Source organism: Prionailurus bengalensis, chromosome A1 (genome assembly GCF_016509475.1).
Source record: "Prionailurus bengalensis isolate Pbe53 chromosome A1, Fcat_Pben_1.1_paternal_pri, whole genome shotgun sequence".
NCBI lineage: Eukaryota > Metazoa > Chordata > Mammalia > Carnivora > Felidae > Prionailurus > Prionailurus bengalensis.
In genome coordinates this window covers 117,758,499-117,779,308 of record NC_057343.1, presented here as the reverse complement: position 1 = coordinate 117,779,308, position 20,810 = coordinate 117,758,499, and the positions used below count along the sequence as shown (strand labels likewise).

The following is a 20,810-nucleotide window of genomic DNA, read 5'->3' as shown; positions in this document are numbered from 1 at the left end:
AGGATTCCCCTCAATGTCAATCTTACATGTACAGTAAGGAATGTGGAAGAAATAAGGATTTACTCATAATCTTCTATAGTCAAAGTCATATCTTCAATATGAGTTCTCACATGTGCCTCAATGTTTAAGGACAACTGAATATTTTCCCACATTTTTCACATTCATGGTATTTGTCTTCATTGAGAAAGCATTCTTCTAAGAGATGAAAAAATTCAAGACTTTTTCACATTATGTGAAATAAAGCTTATTTCCACCATGAGTTTTACATGTACAACAATGGATGAAGAATGAATAATGCTTTTCCTACATTTTGTATATTCTTTTCCAAGAATTTTCACATCATGAGCCCTACACTACAAAGAATAGCTGACAGGCTCTCTGTATTCCTTAAACTGATAGAGTTTGTGCCAGTGTGTGATCCCATGTGTGTTTTAACAATGAATGATTAGTTAATGCTTTCTCACATCCACTGAATTCATAGCATTTCTCTTCAGTATGAGTTCTTTTTGTGCACACCTAAAGTTGGAATCTGGCTGAAGGCTTTCTCACACTGATTATTTTTATTAGATTTCTCTCTAGTATGGAGTATCTTCTACACATTGCATATTAAAATCTTTTTCAAGTATTTCCCAATTTGATTATATTCAGAGTTTGTTTACCATATGAATTCTTAATTATCTCTCCTATATCTTGTACTGATCTTCTCTGCCATAACAAAAAAAGATGAGAATCACCTAATAGAAAGTTTTTCACATTATTGGTGAAGTGAAATAATAAAAACTTAAGGTCGACTGTGTTAAGGAAAGGCTGTGTATTCATATCCTGAGATATCCCCAAAAACATTACAGGTAAAAAGTTAATTTAGGATATAAAATGGAATACAAAAAAATACACATTAAGCAAAACAAACAAACCAACAAAATCCAAACCCAGTAAACAAGAAACAAAGGAATGAAAATAGATGGTACAAAAAACTGCGGTAGGGGTGCCTGTCTGGCTCAGTTGGTAGAGCATGCAACTCTTGATTTATGGATTGTGGGTTTGGGCCCAACATTGGTTGCAGAGATTACTTAAAAAATAAAATCTTAAACCACCACAATCCTAGAGAAAACAAGCAACAACTTCTTTGACCTCAGCCACAGCAATTTCTTGCTTGACATGTCTCCAAAGGCAAGGGAATTAAAGGCAAAAGTGAACTATTGGGACCTCATCAAGATAAAAAGCTTCTGCACAGCAAAGGAAATAATCAACAAAACTAAAAGGCAATCAACGGAATGGGAAAAGATATTTGCAAATGACGTATCAGATAAAGGGTTAGTACCCAAAATCTATCAAGAACTTAAAGCCAACACCTGAAAAACAAATATTCCAGTGAAGAAATGGGCAAAAGACATAGACACTTCTCCAAAGAAGACGACATCCAGACGGCCAACAGACACATGAAAAGATGCTCAATATCACTCATCATCAGGGAAATGCAAATCAAAACCACACTGAGATACTACATCCCACTGGTCAGAGTGGCTAAAATTATTAACTCAGGAAACAACAGATGCTGGAGAGGATGTGGAGAAATGGGAAACCTCTTGCACTGTTGGTGGGAATGCAAACTGGTGCAGCTGCTCTGGAAAATGGTGTGGAGTTTCCTCAAAAAACTAAAAATAGAACTACCCTACGACTCAGCAATAGCACTACTAGCAATTTATCCTAAGGATACAGGAGTGTTGATGCATAGGGGCACATGTACCCCAATGTTTATAGCAGTGGTTTCAACAGTAGCCAAATTATGGAAAAAGCCTAAATGTCCATCAACTAATGAATGAATAAAGAAGATATGGTTCACATATACAATGGACTACTACTTAGCAAAGAGAAGGAATGAAATACTGTCATTTGCAGCAACGTGGATGGAACTGGAGGGTATTATGCTAAGTGAAATAAATCAGTCAGAGAAAGACTGGTATCATATGTTTTCACTCATATGTGAAACTTGAAAAACGTAACAGAAGACCACGGGGGTAGGGAAGGGGGGAAATAGTTACAAACATAGAGGGAGGGAGGCAAACTGTAAGAGACTCTTAAATACAGAGAAGAAACAGTGTTGGGGGACAGGGGAAAATGGGTGATGAGCATTGAGGAGGGCCCTTGTTGGGATGAGCACTGTGTGTTTGTATGTAAGCGATGAATCATGGTAATCTACCCCCAAAACCACGAGCACACAGTATACACTGTATCTTAGCCAACTTAGCAATAACTTATATTAAAAACAAAAAATATTTTAAAAAATTGCAATAGACACAATAATATAAATAATTACATTAAATATAAATGGAACTAACTCTACAATTAAGAGACAAAAATGATAAAACTGGATTAAAAAAAGCAAGATCCAATTCTGTGTTTACATATGATGTATTTAAAATATTAAGACGGCAATCAGCAAAACTAAAAGGCAATGGACAGAATGGGAGAAGATATTTGCAAATGACCTATCAGATAAAGGGTTAGTATTGAAAATCTATAAGAACTTATCAAACTCAACACCCCCAAAACAAATAATCCAGTGAAGACATGGGCAAAAGACATGAATAGACACTTCTCCAAAAAAGACATCTAGATGGCCAACTGACACATGAAAAAATGCTCAACATCACTCATCATAAGGGAAATACAAATAAAAACCACAATGAAATACCACCTCACACCTGTCAGAATGGCTGAAATTAACAACTCAGGCAACAGATGTTGGAGAGGATGTAGAGAAAGACGATCTTTTTTGCACTGCTGGTGGGAATGAAATTGGTGCAACCACTATGGAAAACAGTATGGAGGTTCCTCAAAAAATTAAAAATAGAACTACTCTACAGCCCAGCAATTGCACTACTAGGTATTTATCCAAGGGATACAGGTGTGCTGTTTCGAAGAGACACATGCACCCCAATGTCTATAGCAGCACTATCAACAATAGCCAAAGTATGGAAAGAGCCCAAATGTCCACCGATGAATGAATGGATAAAGAAGATGTGGTATATATATACAATGGAGTATGACTCGGCAATCAAAAAGAATAAAATCTTGCCATCTGCAACTACATCAGTCAGAGAAAAACAAGTATCATATGACTTCACTCATATGAGGACTTTAAGAGACAAAACAGATGAACCTAAGGGAAGGTAAGCAAAAATAATATAAAAACAGGGAGGGGGACAAAACATAAGAGACTCTCAAATACGGAGAACAGAGGGTTATGGAGGGGTTGAGGGAGAGGGGATAGGCTAAATGGGTAAGGGGCACTGATAAATCTACTCCTGAAATCATTGTTGCACTATATGGTAACTAATTTGGAAATTTTAAACTAAATTTTAACCAAATTTTAAAAATAAGTAAATAAAATTAAAAAAGAAAATAAAAAGGATGAGCAAGTAAAAGGAGGGAAAAGAGGGGCGCCTGGGTGGCACAGTCAGTTAAGCGTCCGACTTCAGCCAGGTCACGATCTCGCAGTCCGTGAGTTCGAGCCCCACGTCAGGCTCTGGGCTGATGGCTCAGAGCCTGGAGCCTGTTTCCGATTCTGTGTCTCCCTCTCTCTCTGCCCCTCTCCCGTTCATGCTCTGTATCTCTCTGTCCCAAAAATAAATAAACGTTGAAAAAAAAAAAAAGGAGGGAAAAGATATATCATATGAACTCTAAGCATAAGAAATATAGGGTGATTATAGTAATATCAGATTAACAGTATTACCAGACATTAAACAGGATGTTTCATACTAGTGTCAGTTCATCAAGAAGATAAAATAATCCGGGGCACCTGGGTGGCTTAGTCGGTTAAGCATCTGACTTTGGCTCAGGTCATGATCTTTTGGTTCATGAGTTCAAGCCCCGTATTGGGCTCTGTGCTGACAGCTCAGTGCCTGGAGCTGCTTTGGATTGTGTCTGTCTCCTTCTCCCTCTGCCCCTCCTCTAATTGTGCGCTCTCTGTCTCTGTCTCTGTCTCTTTCTCAAAAATAAACATTAAAACATTTTTTAATTAAAAACAAATTTAAAAGATAAAATAATCCTTGTGCATATCTAATAACAGAGCTTCAAAATGTATGAATTTTTACAAAATGCTACACCAGAAGGGAGAAATAAATTATGATTGTGAATTTGTCTAAGAATTTAACATTTTTCTCAATAATTGACAGAAAAACATGTAGGAGAAATGGTAAGAATAAAGAAAAATCAAACAACATTATCAAGCAACTTGGTTTAATTGATATAGCATACTAAATACACATTTAAGTACACATGGGAAACTCACCAAGATAACCCATATATTGGATAACAACAAAACCCAATAAATTTCAAAGGATCAAAATCATACTGAGGATGTTTCCAGACCAAAACAATTATTTTCACTATGAAAAATTTTATCTCTGGATATTTGGACATGAAGCAACATACTTCCAGTTAACCAGTAGTTTAAATAAGAAATCAACAGGGAAATTAAAGACGAATTCAAACTGAATGTATCAAAATTCATGAAATGTAGGGGTGCCTGGGTGGCTCAGTTGGTCGAGCATCCGACTCTTGGTTTTGGCTCCAGTCATGATCTCACAGTTTCAAAAGATCGAGCCCCCTGCCTGGCTCTGCACTGGCGGGTTCTCTTTCCTTCTCACTCTGTCCCTCCCCTGCTCGTGCTGTCTCTGTCTCTCTCAAAAGAAATAAACTTTAAAAAATTCATGAAACGTAGCTTCAATAATGCATGGAAAGAAATGTATAGGTTTTATTTATATATTTTAATCTATATATATATATGTGTATATAGTAAAGAAGTTTAGCATCCATTATCTAAATCTTCAGAGAAACTAGGGGAATAAAACTAAACCCAAAGTAAGTATAGAGAAAGAAATAAAAATATAAGAGTGGAAGTCAATGAAATAAAAAACAGAAATAGGAAAATAATGAAGAATAAGATTGGTTTTTTAAAAAGATTAATAAAATGGATACTGTTAAACCAATACTGATAAAGACAAAAGGAGAGATAATGTATTTTACCAATACCCAGAATGAAAAAGGCGCATTACAGATTCTAAATATATTGAACAGATGATAAAGGAGTATTAGCAATAACTTCATGTCAATAAATTTAACATCTGATAAAACGGATAAATTGTTTTAAAAAACACAAGTTACCAACTGACACAAGAGGAAACAGAAAGGGAGAATTGCAGCCTATCTATTCAAGCAATTGATTTTACAATTCAAAATCTTTCCAAGAAGAAAATGTTAGCTACATGTGTCTTTTGTGGTAAATTCTATCAGATACATAAAGAAGAACTAGTATCTTACACAAACTCTTTCATAAAAGAGAGGAGGAGGAAACAATTGCCAAATCATTTTATGAGACCAATCTAACCATGAAACTAAACCTGGTAAGAGTTTAACATGAAAAAAACAGATAGGTCAATATTACTCATGAACATAAATGCAAAATTCTCAACAACATAGTAGCAGATCGAATCTACCTAACAGATAGAATATTTTTCACACAGCTGCATGCCACTTGGAAGAAAATTGTAAACAATTTGCCTGGCCAGTCACAGCCATAGGTATGCTTTTCTCTTCTCAGTCTGTAGGACTCCAGTTCATTGGATCTCCTTGAGTATATTTGTATTCTTCTATCCTTGCTGCAGCTATCCCATAATCAGAATGGAGAGGCAACTGATTCAGATTTCAGTGCTCAGATTCTAGCTCTGACTATAACACAAGTACTGCAATGGCCACTTGAACTTGCAAGTTGGAAACAACCAATAGGACCTGGACCAGGCTAAGTCAAGTGTCTCAGAAACAAAATTAATGTCACCCAAAAATGTAGTACTAAAGACAGATACTATTTAATGCAATATTCTAAAAAAAAATAAAACTTAATGAACAAAATCAATGATGGACAAAATATCAGAATATTAAACAAAGAAAGGATATAACCACACACTTGCACAAACTTGGTCTCATCCTAATCCCATCCCTGTCACATTCTGATGTCAACTTTATTGTTTCCTGAACTCATTGGGGGAAAAAATTACCATATCTACTGTACAGTTCCCTCTCCTGGGCTGTTCCTTCAAGGACAAGAGGGCTATCAAGCATCTAGATATAATAATGCTGGCACTGTTAAAATTACAAAAATAAAGCTCCTTTAGTTTGCAAATATGATCTCTTCTAGAATACGTTATCAATGCCAAGTTTATTACATGCATTTATGCATTAAAGGAAAAATATCTTTAAAAGTGGAAAAGCTATGGAAAAGCAATGTTACTCTAGTAGTTATATGTGCATGCAGGGCATCTCTACCATCTACTAAAGCTACTTCCCCCCGCCCCCCGCCACACGCACATATACAAACATACATAGACACACAAACACTTAGTGCAGCCCTGGAGTTCTAAAATTGGGCCAGGCATTACCAGTCATGTATCATGAAAGACTTTTATTGTTTTTTCATGACTCTGCTGATAAATTGGAAGCAATGCTCTTTTTGAGGCATTCCAGATGAATCCAAGAAAGACCTAAGTATTTATCCTTGGGAGATGGCTTTAAATTCTATACTAATAAAATATTTGTGAAGTAATGTAAGAAAGGAGTAGTGAATACTGACACATGGAGGTCTCTGAGCCTGTTACAAAACACACATCTCTGTGTTTTGAAAAGGTTGTTAGGAATTTCTGATCTTTCTACCAAGCATATTTTACCAAGATATTTAGATTGATGATCTGCTTATGAAGATTGTCAGGACACATACCTCGGCAATTTATTTTACTAAGTAAACTTTTTGGTCCTGCTGCTTCCCTGCCTGAGAAGGAAACCAGTTCTGGATTATTTCATAAATATCATAGCCATTTTGTCAGGGCACCACTCCCACAGGTTTTAAAGTATAGCTTATCAGCTCACCTTCTCATTCTCTTCTTTAGAACTTAACCTTGGCATTGCTATTAGCCAAAAATATTCCTTTGAAAGTTCAGTTTTTATGTATGTCTGCATTAGCCAAATTGGAAAATGACTAAATGAAGCTATATTGGGGCGCCTGGGTGGCGCAGTCGGTTGAGCGTCCGACTTCAGCCAGGTCACGATCTCGCGGTCCGTGAGTTCGAGCCCCGCGTCGGGCTCTGGGCTGATGGCTCGGAGCCTGGAGCCTGCTTCCAATTCTGTGTCTCCCTCTCTCTCTGCCCCTCCCCCGTTCATGCTCTGTCTCTCTCTGTCCCAAAAATAAATAAACGTTGAAAAAAAAAATGAAGCTATAAAGTCAGCTACATTATCTCTGAGTATTCATCTCATGGCTGCAAACTGGCTGCTTCAACTCAAGGCTTACTCACCAGTACATACACTGGTTATGAAAAAGGAACATGGGCAAAAGACCTAAGAATATGCCACCTCAGACTAACCCTCTGAGAAATATTTGCCTTAATTATACCAAAATTGAAAGCTTTTTCACAGTAAAAAAAAGCATCAGCAAAATAAAAAGGCAACCTACTAAATGGGAGATGATAATTGCAAATGACATATCCAATAATCAAAATATATAAAGAACTTCTACAACTCAACACTAAAAAGCAAATAATCCAATTTAATGGGCAGAGGACCTCACATTTTTTTTCAAAGACATACAGATATCCAATACATACATGAAAAGATGCTTGACATCACCAATAATGAAGGAAATGCAAATCAAACAAAATAAGATATCAACCTACACCTGTCAGAATGGCTGGTATCAAAAAGACAAGAAATAGCAAGTGTTGGCAAGGATGTGGAGAAAAAGGAACTCCCCTGAACTGATGGTAGGAATGTAAATTGGTGCAACCACTGTGGAAAACAGTATGGTGTTTCCTCAAAAAACTAAAAACAGAAATACCATACAAGGCAGTAATACACATTGGTTATTTAACCAAAGAAAACAAAAACACTAATTCAAAAATATGTATGTACCTTTATGTATAATGCAGCTTCATTTACAACAGCCAAGGTATGGAAGCAACTTAAGAGTCCATCAACAGATGAATCGATAAAGATGATGTGATATATACATATATACATACACACACACACACACACACACACACACCAGAATATTATTCAGCCCTTAAGAAGAACAAGATCTCACCATTTTCAACAACATGGACCTAAGTGTATTATGCAAAGTGACACATGTCAGACAGACAAATACCATATGATTTCAATTACATGTGGAATCTAAAAAAAAAAAAAAAAACCTGAACAAACCAAAAACAGAAACAAAAACAGACCCACAAACACAAAGAACTGGTGTTTGCCAGAGAGGAGGGAAGTGGCGATGTGTACAAAAGGTGAAGAAGAGTGCGAGACACAGGCTTCCAGTTATGGAATGTATAATTCATGGGGATGAAAGGTAGGGCATAGGGAATACAGTCAATGGCATTGTAATACTGTTGTAAGATGGTACCTACACTTGTGATGAGTAAAGCATAATATATGGAGTTGTTAAATTACTGAATTATACACCTGAAACTAATTTAACATTGTGTATCAACTATATTTCAATTTAAAAAAGGAAAAAAGCTTTAAAAAAAGAAAAATTTCCCTTAAGCAAAATTCCCCAAATGCACTTTCAAATTATTAAGAACAGCTGAATGCTATATTCCTACCTGCAAGGGATCATGGGAACATGAATATTTTGGCCTAGAATAGGGGAAGGCAAAGAAAAATGGATTCAGAAATGACTTTTTAGTAGTCACTTCTCTCTGCTTCCTATTGTTGCTGTAACAAATTACAAAAAATTGTGACTTAAAAACTCAAGTTTAATATTTTACAGTTCTAGAAGCCAGAAGTCTAAAATGGGTCCCACTGGGCTATATTTAAGGTAGGGCTGCATCCCTTTCTGTAGGCTCTAAGGGAGAATATATTTTTGCCTTATCTAGCTTCTAGTGCCTCCCTGAATTCCTTCACTGGAGGGTCCCTTCCATCTTCAAACTCACCAAAGGCTGGCCGAGTCTTTCCTAAAACATCTCTCTGATAATGACTCTTATTAAGGGCTCTTGTGATTGCATTGGATTCACCTGGATTGTCTAGGGTAATCTAGTTTAAGGTCAGCTGATTATCAACTTTAATTCTATCAGCAACTTTAATTCTATCAGCAACTTTAATTCCTTTTTGCCACTTAACAAACTTGATACTCACGGTTCCAGAGATTACTTTGTGGGGCCATTATCCTTCTTACCACACTCCATTCTCTGCCCCCCCAAAGATCCACATTCATTCCACATTTAAAAAAATATATTCAAGGTCCCCAAAGATTTCATCTCATTATAGTATCAACTCAGTCCATAATTTCATCTAAATCTCATCAACTCAAAAGTTCCAAATTTCACCAGTGACATCATCTAAATTAGGTATGGTTGAGACTCTAATTACCTATCCTGAGCATAATTCCTCTCCATCTGTGGACCAGTAAAACTAATTATCTGTTCTTCAAACTGTATAATGACAAGAGGGCATAGGTAACAATAGTTATTCCAGTTCAAAAAAAAAAAAAAAAGAAAATGAAAGCAGTCATATGTTCCAAGAAATGTAGAAATCCATGCAGGAAAACTCTATTTGCTTTCAAGGCCTGGGTTTGGAGCTCCACCCTCCAGGCTCCAGCTCTGTCTTATGAGCCATCTTTTGCATGAGAGGGTAGTACATGTTTTAGCTAAGTAGTTTTTTCAGTCGTTTCTTGCTTATATAATTGTGAAGTACAACAGGTTTCTTTTCTATCATTCTCTCTGTGCCTTCCAACTTATGCTGGTAATATTTCTGCCGGTATAACATTCTCAAGAACCTTTTGAGTCCCTTGTGTATGTCACAGGGATTTTCTCTCCTATACAAAGGGCTGCTTCAGAGTTCTTTCCTGGGTAATCTCATCTCTATTCCTGACTTGGGCTGAGATGTTTAGGATTTCCATGAAACATATGCCTAATCTCTTTAAAGAACCTGCTGCATGACTGAATACTCTTACCTGTTAATTCTTCCAAAGCACTATCAAAAGGTTGTCCTGTGACACCCTTGGCTTTCTCTCTAAAGCATGCTTTCCTAATAGTGACTTTCCTTTTTGAGCCCCTTTTGCCATTTGAATAGGCTAAGAATTTCCCACATGACCAAGTTCTAGTCCCTTTTTGCTTAACAGTTCTTCCCTCCATCTGTCTCATTACTCTCATATTTTATTATAAGCATCAAGAAGAAATGAGTTTGCGCCTCCAACTCCTTGCCTGGAAATCTCCTCAGTTAAATAACCAAGCTGATTATTTACAAGTCCTTCGGTAAAACTGCAGGACACAACTTAGCCTAGTTTTCTGCTACTATATAACAAGGATTCTCTTTACTTTCCAATATCACCTTCTTCACCTCATTTCTTTCTGAGCCCTCATTATCAGTGACTTTAACATCCATATTTCTACCAGCATTCTCTTTACAAGGATTTAGGTATTCTGTAAGGCAACGTATATTTTCTCCACCATGCTCACTTCCTCCTGAGACTTTGATAGCAGAATTGTTAACATCCATATTTCTACTAACAGTCTGTCCAAAACAATCTAGACTTTTTCCATCATGCTTTTCAAAATCCTTCCAGCCTCTGCCTTCCTTCCAGTTCCAAAACAACTTTCATGATTTTAGTTGTTACAACAGCATTCCACTCCCAGGTAACAAAACCTGTGGCATTCAGTGTTCAACTGCAGAAACAGTACCATTAGGAGATACAAAATGAAAGATTTGTTGCAAGGAAGTGACTTACTCAATTGTGAGAGCTGGCTAGGCAAGTCCATTATCTGTAGGGCAGGCAATTACAGGGCTGGCTGAAACTCTGGAGCACAAGCTGAAGCCACTGCCCACAGACAGAATTTCTTCCTCATCTGAGGGAAAACTCAGATGTGTTCTTAAAGCCTTCTGACTTATTAAATCACTCCTACACAGAACATCTGGGATATTCTCCCTATTTTAAAGTTAGCTAATTAGCCACCTTAATTCCATCTGAACCTAATTCCTCTTCACAGCATAGCATAACATCTTCACAGGTTCCGGGAATTAGGATGCAGATGTCTTTAGGGGGCCATTATTCTTCCTACGCACACCATTTTATAGCATTTCCAAAATTAAGAGGCTCCTGGAGGTTGAGATAAATTTTCTTTGGCTAACTAACAGTAATATACAATGTATTTTCTTTCAAATCCCTTAACAATAAGCACAATGTCATCATCCAAAGGCAAGTAGATACTTGCATATTGTGCCATCAAAATCTCCACTAGGCCTAGAATTTGGAACTCATTTGAGAATTACTCTGCAATCCCAGGGGACAACTGTAAGCAATGTATTACTCCATACTAGAGTCTTTAGAGTATCTAGGAACGTCCTCAACACAGTCAATCTGGGTATCAGCAAATCTGCCCAGGACTCTTAACAGGATTGTAATTTAAGTTATATGTAAGTGACAACCCATAAGTCTTTTCAACATTAATTAATATGAGAAATAAATCATAATAAAGATATACTTTCATGAGGTGACATATATATTTCAGAGTGAAAATCTAATGATTACAAGTGTGATTTTTTAAAAAATAAATAGCATGAAAATATATACATTGATGCCTATTAGTAAAAGAAAAATCCAAACAGAACTCAGAAGAAACTAGACATTAGTATATACAAACTGATTTCACCCAAAACTCACAAGGGGTTATACAAAAGTTGTAGCTGTGTTACTAATAGAAACTAAAAGGATTCCAGTAATTTAAAAATGAAGTATGTTAAAAGGAATCAGACATTCTTATGTAATATCATATAGTCAGTAAAATACTTTAAAAATGAGAATTGTTTATTCTAAGAGGTTAATTTTCATATTATCCTTTAGGAATGAGTATGAAAATTTTAATCAGAAATGTGAATTTCCTGATATAAAATTTTTGATGATTATACAATAATTGTAAAAATAATCATAAGACAACCAAGCCAACAAAGCAAAGTAAATTTACTATGGAAAATGGGGGGGGGGAGTAGAATTAAAATTACTACTGGATTAAAAAATAAACAGAAAGGTGAAGGAGACAAAGCTAATGTAAAAGCAAACAGGAAACTTTCAGATACCTAAACTATTCTGGAACGTTGGATTTCCCTCTGACTTCCTCCCAAGGTCCTGGTTTAGAATACTGGGGAAGAAGGGCTTCAAGAACTTGAACTCATTGGTCCCCGAGTCTCCCGTCAGACACACCTCATACTGGTAGCTCTGCGACAAGGTCCCCGTGCCGCTGACGTCCACCAAGTGGCCCGGAAAGTGGCCCTCGAGCCCCGAGCAGCGACCCGCAGACGCCGCCCGGCTCCGCCTGCACAGCCGCACCGCCACGAACACCAGCACCGAGAACAGGAAGAGCGACGACACGGACGCCAAGGCGACGACCAAGTAGACGGTGAGCGGGTCTGCCCGCGCCTCGGCCGCCGCCACCTCCGGGAGCGGCAGGTAGGGCTGCGAGAAGCCGTCCACCAGCAGCACGTGCAGCGTGACGCTGGCCGAGCGCGGCGGCTCGCCATTGTCCTTGACCAGCACCACCAGCCTGTGCTTGATGGCGTCGCGCTCGCTCAGCAGCCGGGCCGTGCGCACCTCGCCGTTGTGCGCCCACACGCCGAACAGCCCGGGCTCCGTGGCCTTGAGCAGCTGGTACGACAGCCAGGCGTTCTGGCCCGAGTCGCCGTCCACCGCCACCACCTTGGTCACCAGGTAGCCCGCCTCGGCCGCCCTGGGCACCAGCTCGGTGCAGGGCGCAGAGCCGTTCTGCGGCGGGTACAGCACGAAGGGCGCGTTGTCGTTGTCGTCCAGCACCAGCACGCGCACCCGCGCCTGGCTGCTGAGCGCGGGCGAGCCGCGGTCGGCCGCGCGCACGCCGAACTCGAACGCCTGCAGCGCCTCGTAATCCAGGGACCTGAGCGCGAACAGCTGCCCGTTGTCCGCGTTGATGGACACCAGGGAGGCCAGGGGCAGCTGCGGGTCCGCGGGCGGCAGCAGCGAGTAGGTGACCTGGGCGTTGGCGCCCGAGTCCCTGTCCGTGGCGCTCACGCTGCCGATGTGCAGGGCGGGGCTGTTGTTCTCGCGGACGCGCAGGGTGTAGGTGGTTTGGCTGAAGGCGGGGGCGTTGTCGTTGACGTCGGAGACCGTCACGGTTATGTTGTGCTGCGTTTTCAGCCTGGGTGTCCCCAAGTCGGTGACGGTGATGGTGATGTTGTACTCGGGTCTTGTCTCTCTGTCTAACGCCCCATTTGTTACCAGGGTGTAGAAATTCTCTTCTGATGGCTTCAGGACGAAGGGAAGATCATCCTGGATGGAACAAGTCATCCTTCCGTTGTCCCCCGAGTCTCGGTCTCGAATTCTAAACAAGGCCACTTCTGTCTCTGGAGAATTTTCAGGAATGGGGCTGGTGAGTGATGAAATGGTTAGTTCTGGGAAGTTATCGTTAACATCCACCACCTCAATGGAGACAGAACATCTTCCAGAAAGTCCCCCACCATCAGTCGCATCTATTTCCAGCTCATATGAAGATATTGTCTCAAAATCTAATTTTTTAAGTAGGCGAACTTCTCCTGAAAGGTTGTTTAGCTCAAAAGTTGCGCTTATTTCTTGGGAACTATAAAAATAGGAGTATGATATTTCCCCATTTGTCCCAGTGTCTAAATCTCTAGCAGAGACCTTGACTACTAGCGTGCCTACAGGGCTGTTCTCTGGAACTTGCACCTTGTAGAGTGTCTGTGCAAACTCAGGGGCATTGTCATTGACGTCTAAGACCAAGATGCGAACCTGGGCGGTGCCAGACCGGGGTGGAGAGCCGCCATCCAGCGCTGTGAGGGTTAAGCTGAGTTCGGCCTGCTTTTCGCGATCCAGCTCTTTGTCCAGTACCAGCTCTGGGTATTTCCTGCCATCCCCCCGGGTGCGGGTAGAAATATGGAAATGAGGGTTGGAACTGATACTGTAATTTTGGATGTTGTTGTTGCCCACGTCCAAGTCCTGGGCTTTTTTCAGTGGAAACACGGTTCCAGGAGGGCTAGTCTCTGAGATTTTCAGAGTCATTTCTCTTTCAGGAAACTCAGGAGAATGATCATTTATGTCTCTCACCAGTAGTTCAGCTCGAAATACTCCCAGTGGTTTTTTCAGTAACACTTGGAAATGCATTACACATGGATCTGTGGGGCCGCACATCTCCTCCCGATCCAGTTTCTCATGCAGTATCAATTCCCCGGTATGCAGATCAAGCTGCAAGCGGGGTTCGTTATCCTCAGAGACCACCCGGGCTCCCCGCGCGGCTAGCTCCCCAACTCCCAGCCCCAGGTCCTTGGCCAGATTGGCCACAAACGAACCACTCTCTGCTTCCTCCATCACGGAATAGCGTCGGGATTTCCAGCCTGCCAGAGCCACTCCCAACATGAGAAAGAGAATCAGGACTTGCCTTTGTTTAGGAAAACACTCTTTTCCGACCTCCATCTTTAATTCCATAAATGCTTTCCAGAAACGGGGCTCAGCTCTACCTTAGGGACGGTGATAGATCTCTTAGTCGGTAACCTGTCCAGAAATGATGGTCAGTAGTAAGACTTATAGTCCGGAACTCTGCTTACAGGCTTTTGTCTTCGGCTATAGATCTAAGGTAGAGTTCGTAGCAGTTCCTGGGCTTTTTTTTTTTTCCTTTTTTTTTTTTTTTTTTTTTTTTTTTTTTTTTTTTTTTTACGCCTTAGCCTGCAGCGCCACCATGCGTTGTCTTCGAAAAGAATTGCTACAATTTATTCCCTCTGTATGATATCTAGCCAGCTATTAGGAGTTTGGAAATGGTTTGGAGATGATGTAATCAGAAAACCATGCAATTATAATTATTCATTCCTTCATTTAAAAAAAAGTGTTATTGATATCTATGTACTAAGTTCTGAAACAGATCAGCAAAAAACCTAAACATGGTCCTTACTTTTTAAAACCTGTAGTATGGGTGAGGTGCTCCGAAAGATGAGAAGTGAAAGAAGACAATAGTGGTATGTCATTCTTATAAAAATAACAGCATATGCTTACGTGATTTCTTAAAATTCCCTCAGCAAAGAGGAAAGGGTTAATTCTTCTGGATTTTCTTTCAAATTCTAGGCAGTGTATGTGACAGAATTGTGGTTCCCATTGGTTGAATCATATCAAAGAAAAAACTACCAGTTAGTTCCAGTTTATGATGCCATTTCAACATAAGGCCAGAGAATTATGATTTTATGAAACTTTCAAACTATGGGAAAATGCATATAAGTCCTATAACTCTTACCCTGCTTTTTCTCCTTAGTATTGACCACCATCTGATATAGCATATACATACATAATTAGTTTTTTCTTTTCTGTGTCATTTTTGTGCTTGAGAACTTTGTTTTGTTGACTTCCACATCCCCCAACATCTATAAGAGTCCCTGACACATGGTGGATACTCAACAAATATTTGTTGAATAGATCAATCAATAAATCACAATTAATTTTAAAATTCTCATAGATGGATTCTCCTCCTAATGTAGAAGACCCCCTTTTTTTCTGGGACCCTAGTTCATTATATGAGCTGGATAAACAAGACCCCATATTCCCAAGTAGCCATTTTCTATGCTCTTTTGAATAGTAATTTGCAATAATTCAGAGTGATCTAAATGTATTTCATCAAATGGCAAAACACTCTGGCTTCCACTATGCAATGGAATAGATTCTAAAATACAAACAAAAACCAGAACATAACAACCAGGTTATAAAGATTCTACAAAAAGGGTATACATCTCTTTTAGAACACATTTCACATTGTCAATGTTATTTCACCCTAATGCAATTATGACACTAATTATATTCAAAAACTCCTATGTAGAATTTTCATAAGACATTCCAAAAACTGTAAAATTTGAAAATAGCCACCAATTCTTCTCAAAATCATACATTTTAACAAAAGCTTGTGCTTATCCCTTACTAATATTCCACAAACTTTTGATCCCAAATATTACATTAATATAAAAACCCTAAGTTAAAAATTTCCAATTAATAGTAAAGTTCAACCCATGAAAGAATATCTAAACATGCTTTTGACAAGGGAAAAATCCACTTAGCTATCATAATTAAAAGGAGATTTATTAAAAGAGCACATATTTGTTTCCAAAAACCCAAGGGAGAAAGCAGACTGGGGAGAGATTGGATAATCTGTAAAGTTGCTTTTTAGGCATCTCCTTTCTTCTTTTCCCTAAGTGGATTGACTTTCTGTGTTTCTTTCCATTTATTTAGCCAACATGATATCACATTCTTGTTAAGTTCTTAACAGAAAAACCATTTTAAAACATTTTTTTAGGGGCGCCTGGGTGGCTCAGTCGGTTAAGCGACCGACTTCAGCTCAGGTCCTGATCTCACAGCTTGTGAGTTCAAGCCCTGCATAGGGCTCTGTGCTGACAGCTCAGAGCCTGGAGCCTGCTTCACTTTCTGTGCCTCCCTCTCTCTCTGCCCCTCCCCTGCTCACGCTCTTTCTCTGTCTCAAAAATAAATAAACAAAAATAAATAAATAAAACATTTTTTTAGTGTTTACTTATTCTTGAGAGAGAGACAGAGACAGAGACAGAGACAGAGCATGAGTGGGGGAGGGTCAGAGAGAGGAGACACAGAATCCGAAGCAGGATCCAGGCTCCAGGCTGTCAGCACAGAGACTGATGAGGGGCTCTGAGCCACCCAGGTGCCCAACAGAAAAACTATTTTAGATCTGATTTCTAAATCTATTTTTTAAACAAAAGAGTCAGATTTGCTCAGCTTGGATTAGCAATATCTACCATCTGGTCTGAGTGTCTGAAGTCACAAGGGGAAATGAGTGAAATAAATGTAGCTGCAACAGTACACTTCAACTGAAGAGAGAAGTTTACCGAACATGATGGGGTGGGCTAGACAAAAAGGATCATTTAAGTATCTTGAAATAATCTAATAATCTTTTAATAATACTCATATATATGATATATTGAAGGTTGTTATAGAAGAAAAGCCCTTAAATATGGGAGAAATTGTAGCCTTTCTATTTAATACTACCGTGAAACAAAAATAGGCATTTTTTGCAGAACCTTTTTCCATTTAAAAATTTATGATAGGTAAGCTTAATATCGGATTAAACATAGGCTTCATTATGTTAATGAATGATACCTCCTAAGTAACCACAACCTCAAAAATTTAGAGCTTCCATATAACAACCAAATAGAGGATGGAGCTGGAGTCATCTTCAAATCAACAGTGCTCGATAATGAAAAGTTGATAAACTGAACCACATGTTCATGATTTTTCAGTAATGCAATAAATTTGAAATTTCTTTGTTTCCATCAAAATAGAAATAAAAAAACAGAGTAAATATGAGGATATGCTTAAAGAATATTTCTAATCCCTTTAGTAGGAATGTGGAATCAGCAAAACACCCAAGAAAGACATTCTATATGGACCAAAGCAGTAATGGAGACCTATCATATTTAGAAAGAACTAACCTTCACCCAAATTCGTAATTGAATCCAAAATTTACAAAATGTGTGTTTTCCTCCACATCATTCATAGACTTCTGTTGAGCAATGGAGACAACAGATTTCAAAAACTTAAATTCCTTGATCCCAGATCCTCTCCTGACACACCTCATACTGGTAGCTCTGGGACAGCGTCCCCGCGCCGCTGACGTCCACCAGGTGGCCCGGAAAGTGGCCCTCGGGCCCCGAGCAGCGACCCGCAGACGCCGCCCGGCTCCGCCTGCACAGCCGCACCGCCACGAACACCAGCACCGAGAACAGGAAGAGCGACGACACGGACGCCAAGGCGACGACCAAGTAGACGGTGAGCGGGTCGGCCCGCGCCTCGGCCGCCGCCACCTCCGGGAGCGGCAGGTAGGGCTGCGAGAAGCCGTCCACCAGCAGCACGTGCAGCGTGACGCTGGCCGAGCGCGGCGGCTCGCCATTGTCCTTGACCAGCACCACCAGCCTGTGCTTGACGGCGTCGCGCTCGCTCAGCAGCCGGGCCGTGCGCACCTCGCCGTTGTGCGCCCACACGCCGAACAGCCCGGGCTCCGTGGCCTTGAGCAGCTGGTACGACAGCCAGGCGTTCTGGCCCGAGTCGCCGTCCACCGCCACCACCTTGGTCACCAGGTAGCCCGCCTCGGCCGCCCTGGGCACCAGCTCGGTGCAGGGCGCAGAGCCGTTCTGCGGCGGGTACAGCACGAAGGGCGCGTTGTCGTTGTCGTCCAGCACCAGCACGCGCACCCGCGCCTGGCTGCTGAGCGCGGGCGAGCCGCGGTCGGCCGCGCGCACGCCGAACTCGAACGCCCGCAACGCCTCGTAATCCAGGGACCTGAGCGCGAACAGCTGCCCGTTGTCCGCGTTGATGGACACCAGGGAGGCCAGGGGCAGCTGCGGGTCCGCGGGCGGCAGCAGCGAGTAGGTGACCTGCGCGTTGGCGCCCGAGTCCCTGTCCGTGGCGCTCACGCTGCCGATGTGCAGGGCGGGGCTGTTGTTCTCGCGGACGCGCAGGGTGTAGGTGGTTTGGCTGAAGGCGGGGGCGTTGTCGTTGACGTCGGAGACCGTCACGGTTATGTTGTGCTGCGTTTTCAGCCTGGGGGTCCCCAAGTCGGTGACGGTGATGGTGATGTTGTACTCAGATCTTGTCTCTCTGTCTAGCACTCCTTCTGTTACTAACTTGTAGAAATTTTCAACAGAATGTTTCAGAGTGAACGGAACATCTTCCTGGATGGAACAAACCATCCTCCCATTTTCCCCAGAGTCTGGGTCTTGAATACTGAAAAGAGCTATCGTGGTCTCAGGGGAATTTTCAGGGATGGAACTTATAAGGGGAGCCACCGTCATTTCTGGGGTGTTGTCATTTATATCCACCACCTCTATTACGACAGTGCATTTTCCCGAAAGACCTGCCCCATCAGAAGCCTTAATATCGAGCTCATATGACTTAATTTTTTCAAAATCTAATTTCCTAATTATTTTTATTTCTCCTGTGAGTTCATTAAGTGCAAATGTCCTAGTAATCTCTTCATCGCCATAGAAAAATGAATAGACTACTTCACCGTTTATTCCTGTGTCTAAATCTCTAGCTGAAACAGTGACAATAAGAGATCCCAGGGGACTGTTTTCCAGGATCTGCACACGATAGAGTGGCTGCACAAACTCAGGAGCATTGTCATTGATGTCCAAAACATCAATGAGGACCAGGGTAGTCCCAGTTTTGGGAGGAGTTCCACCATCTACTGCCATGAGAGTTAATCTAAACTCGGGCTGCTGTTCTCGATCTAGGGCTTTGTCCAGAACCAGTTCCGGGTATTTTCTGCCTTCACCGCTGTTGCGGGTGAGCACGTGGAAATGGGAGTTGGGATAAATGGTGTAGTTTTGAACATTATTGACACCTACATCCAAATCTCGCGCATTTTTCAGGGGAAACACAGCACCTGGAAGAGTATTTTCCATGATTTTTAAAATCATTTCTGCCTCTGGGAACACAGGGGAATTGTCATTTATGTCAGTGACCAAAAGCTTATACCTATATACCTCCAAAGGTTCTTCCAGTAACACTTGAAATTGCAGTACACAAGGTTCAGTGGGGCCACACAATTCTTCCCGATCCAGTTTCTCATTTACTTGTAAATCTCCAGTCTGAAGGTTCAGCTGAAAATGCTTTTTGTCATTGTTAAAAATGATCCGAGCCCTCCGCCGAGAGAGCTCTCTTGCCCCTAGCCCTATATCCTTTGCTAGATTGGCCACAAAAGAACCACTCTCTGTTTCTTCTGTAATAAAATAATCTTCCCGCTCCGCGCAAGTGTGAGCCAGCAAAACAAAGAGAAGAAGAACTTGCCTTAGTCTAGGAAAACGCTCCTCTTCAGCCTCCATTTCTCCAACGCCAAAAGCCTTTAGAATCTGGGTACTTATTGGGTCTTTAGGCAAACTGCTCTGCAAGTCAATCCCTGCCGCAAGGTTAATTCTCTTCTCTTAGATCTGCGTATGACTGCAGGAACAGTAACCATCCGCCTGTCTGGTATTCCCAGCCTTAGCTTACAGCGCCACCATGTGTTGTACTTAAACCTAGTTTGCTGACGATGCTACAAAACGTATCACACTCATTTTATTTACACGCACACACAAAAACATACCACAGATTACACATGGCATGGTTTATAAATAAAATGATAACTTGTATTCTCCTGTGAAGTTATAAATGTGGAAATGGTGACAGGCACTTTAGGAAAGGATGTTGGCAAGAACAAAGCCAACTGTATTTGTTCAACACTTATTTCATGTTATACGTCAAATATTGTACTAAGTGTTGGAAATACAAATACCTTCTCTGACCTCATGGACTTGTCTATTATATTGTATAATCTGTGCTCTGGGGAAAAATTAAGTAGAAAACGGTGTTGCTATCAGTCTATTCCTAAACAAAGAATATACACAAACTCACTGCCACTACAATAGGTGAAGAGATTCATTCACATGTTTCAGGAGTATAAACTTAAGTGATAGACCAGCTAGAATTGGTTTACTATGCAAATTCAATAGAAAGTTTAAGGGGTGGGGCACCTGGGTGGTTCAGCGGGTTAAGCATCAGTCTCTTGATTTCTGCTCAGGTCATGATCTCAGGGATGGTGGGATTCAGCCCTGCATAAGGCATGCTGACAGCGTGGAGCCTGCTTGGGATTCTCTGTCTCTCTGCCGCTAACCTGCACTTGCTCTCTCTCTCAAAATAAAGAAATAAACTTAAAATTTAAGAAATTAAAAAAAGAAAGTTTAGG

General features: G+C 40.8%; 1 protein-coding gene across 2 annotated transcripts; it reads right to left on the bottom strand.

Annotated features, from left to right (window-relative positions):
- Positions 1-8,786: 8,786 nt before the first annotated feature.
- PCDHB15 (protocadherin beta 15) lies at positions 8,787-20,725 on the bottom strand. Of its 2 annotated transcripts, XM_043589644.1 has the most exons (2): positions 17,662-20,725; positions 8,787-12,247 (listed from the first exon to the last, which is right to left on the bottom strand). In XM_043589644.1, the coding sequence occupies exons 1-2, from the start codon at positions 19,909-19,911 to the stop codon at positions 12,116-12,118; spliced, it is 2,382 nt and encodes a 793-aa protein (XP_043445579.1). In that variant the 5' UTR covers positions 19,912-20,725; the 3' UTR covers positions 8,787-12,115. The 2 variants fall into 2 exon arrangements, with proteins under 2 accessions (XP_043445579.1, XP_043445573.1); XM_043589638.1 differs by lacking the exon at positions 17,662-20,725 and having other exon boundaries at positions 8,787-16,411.
- Positions 20,726-20,810: the final 85 nt, after the last annotated feature.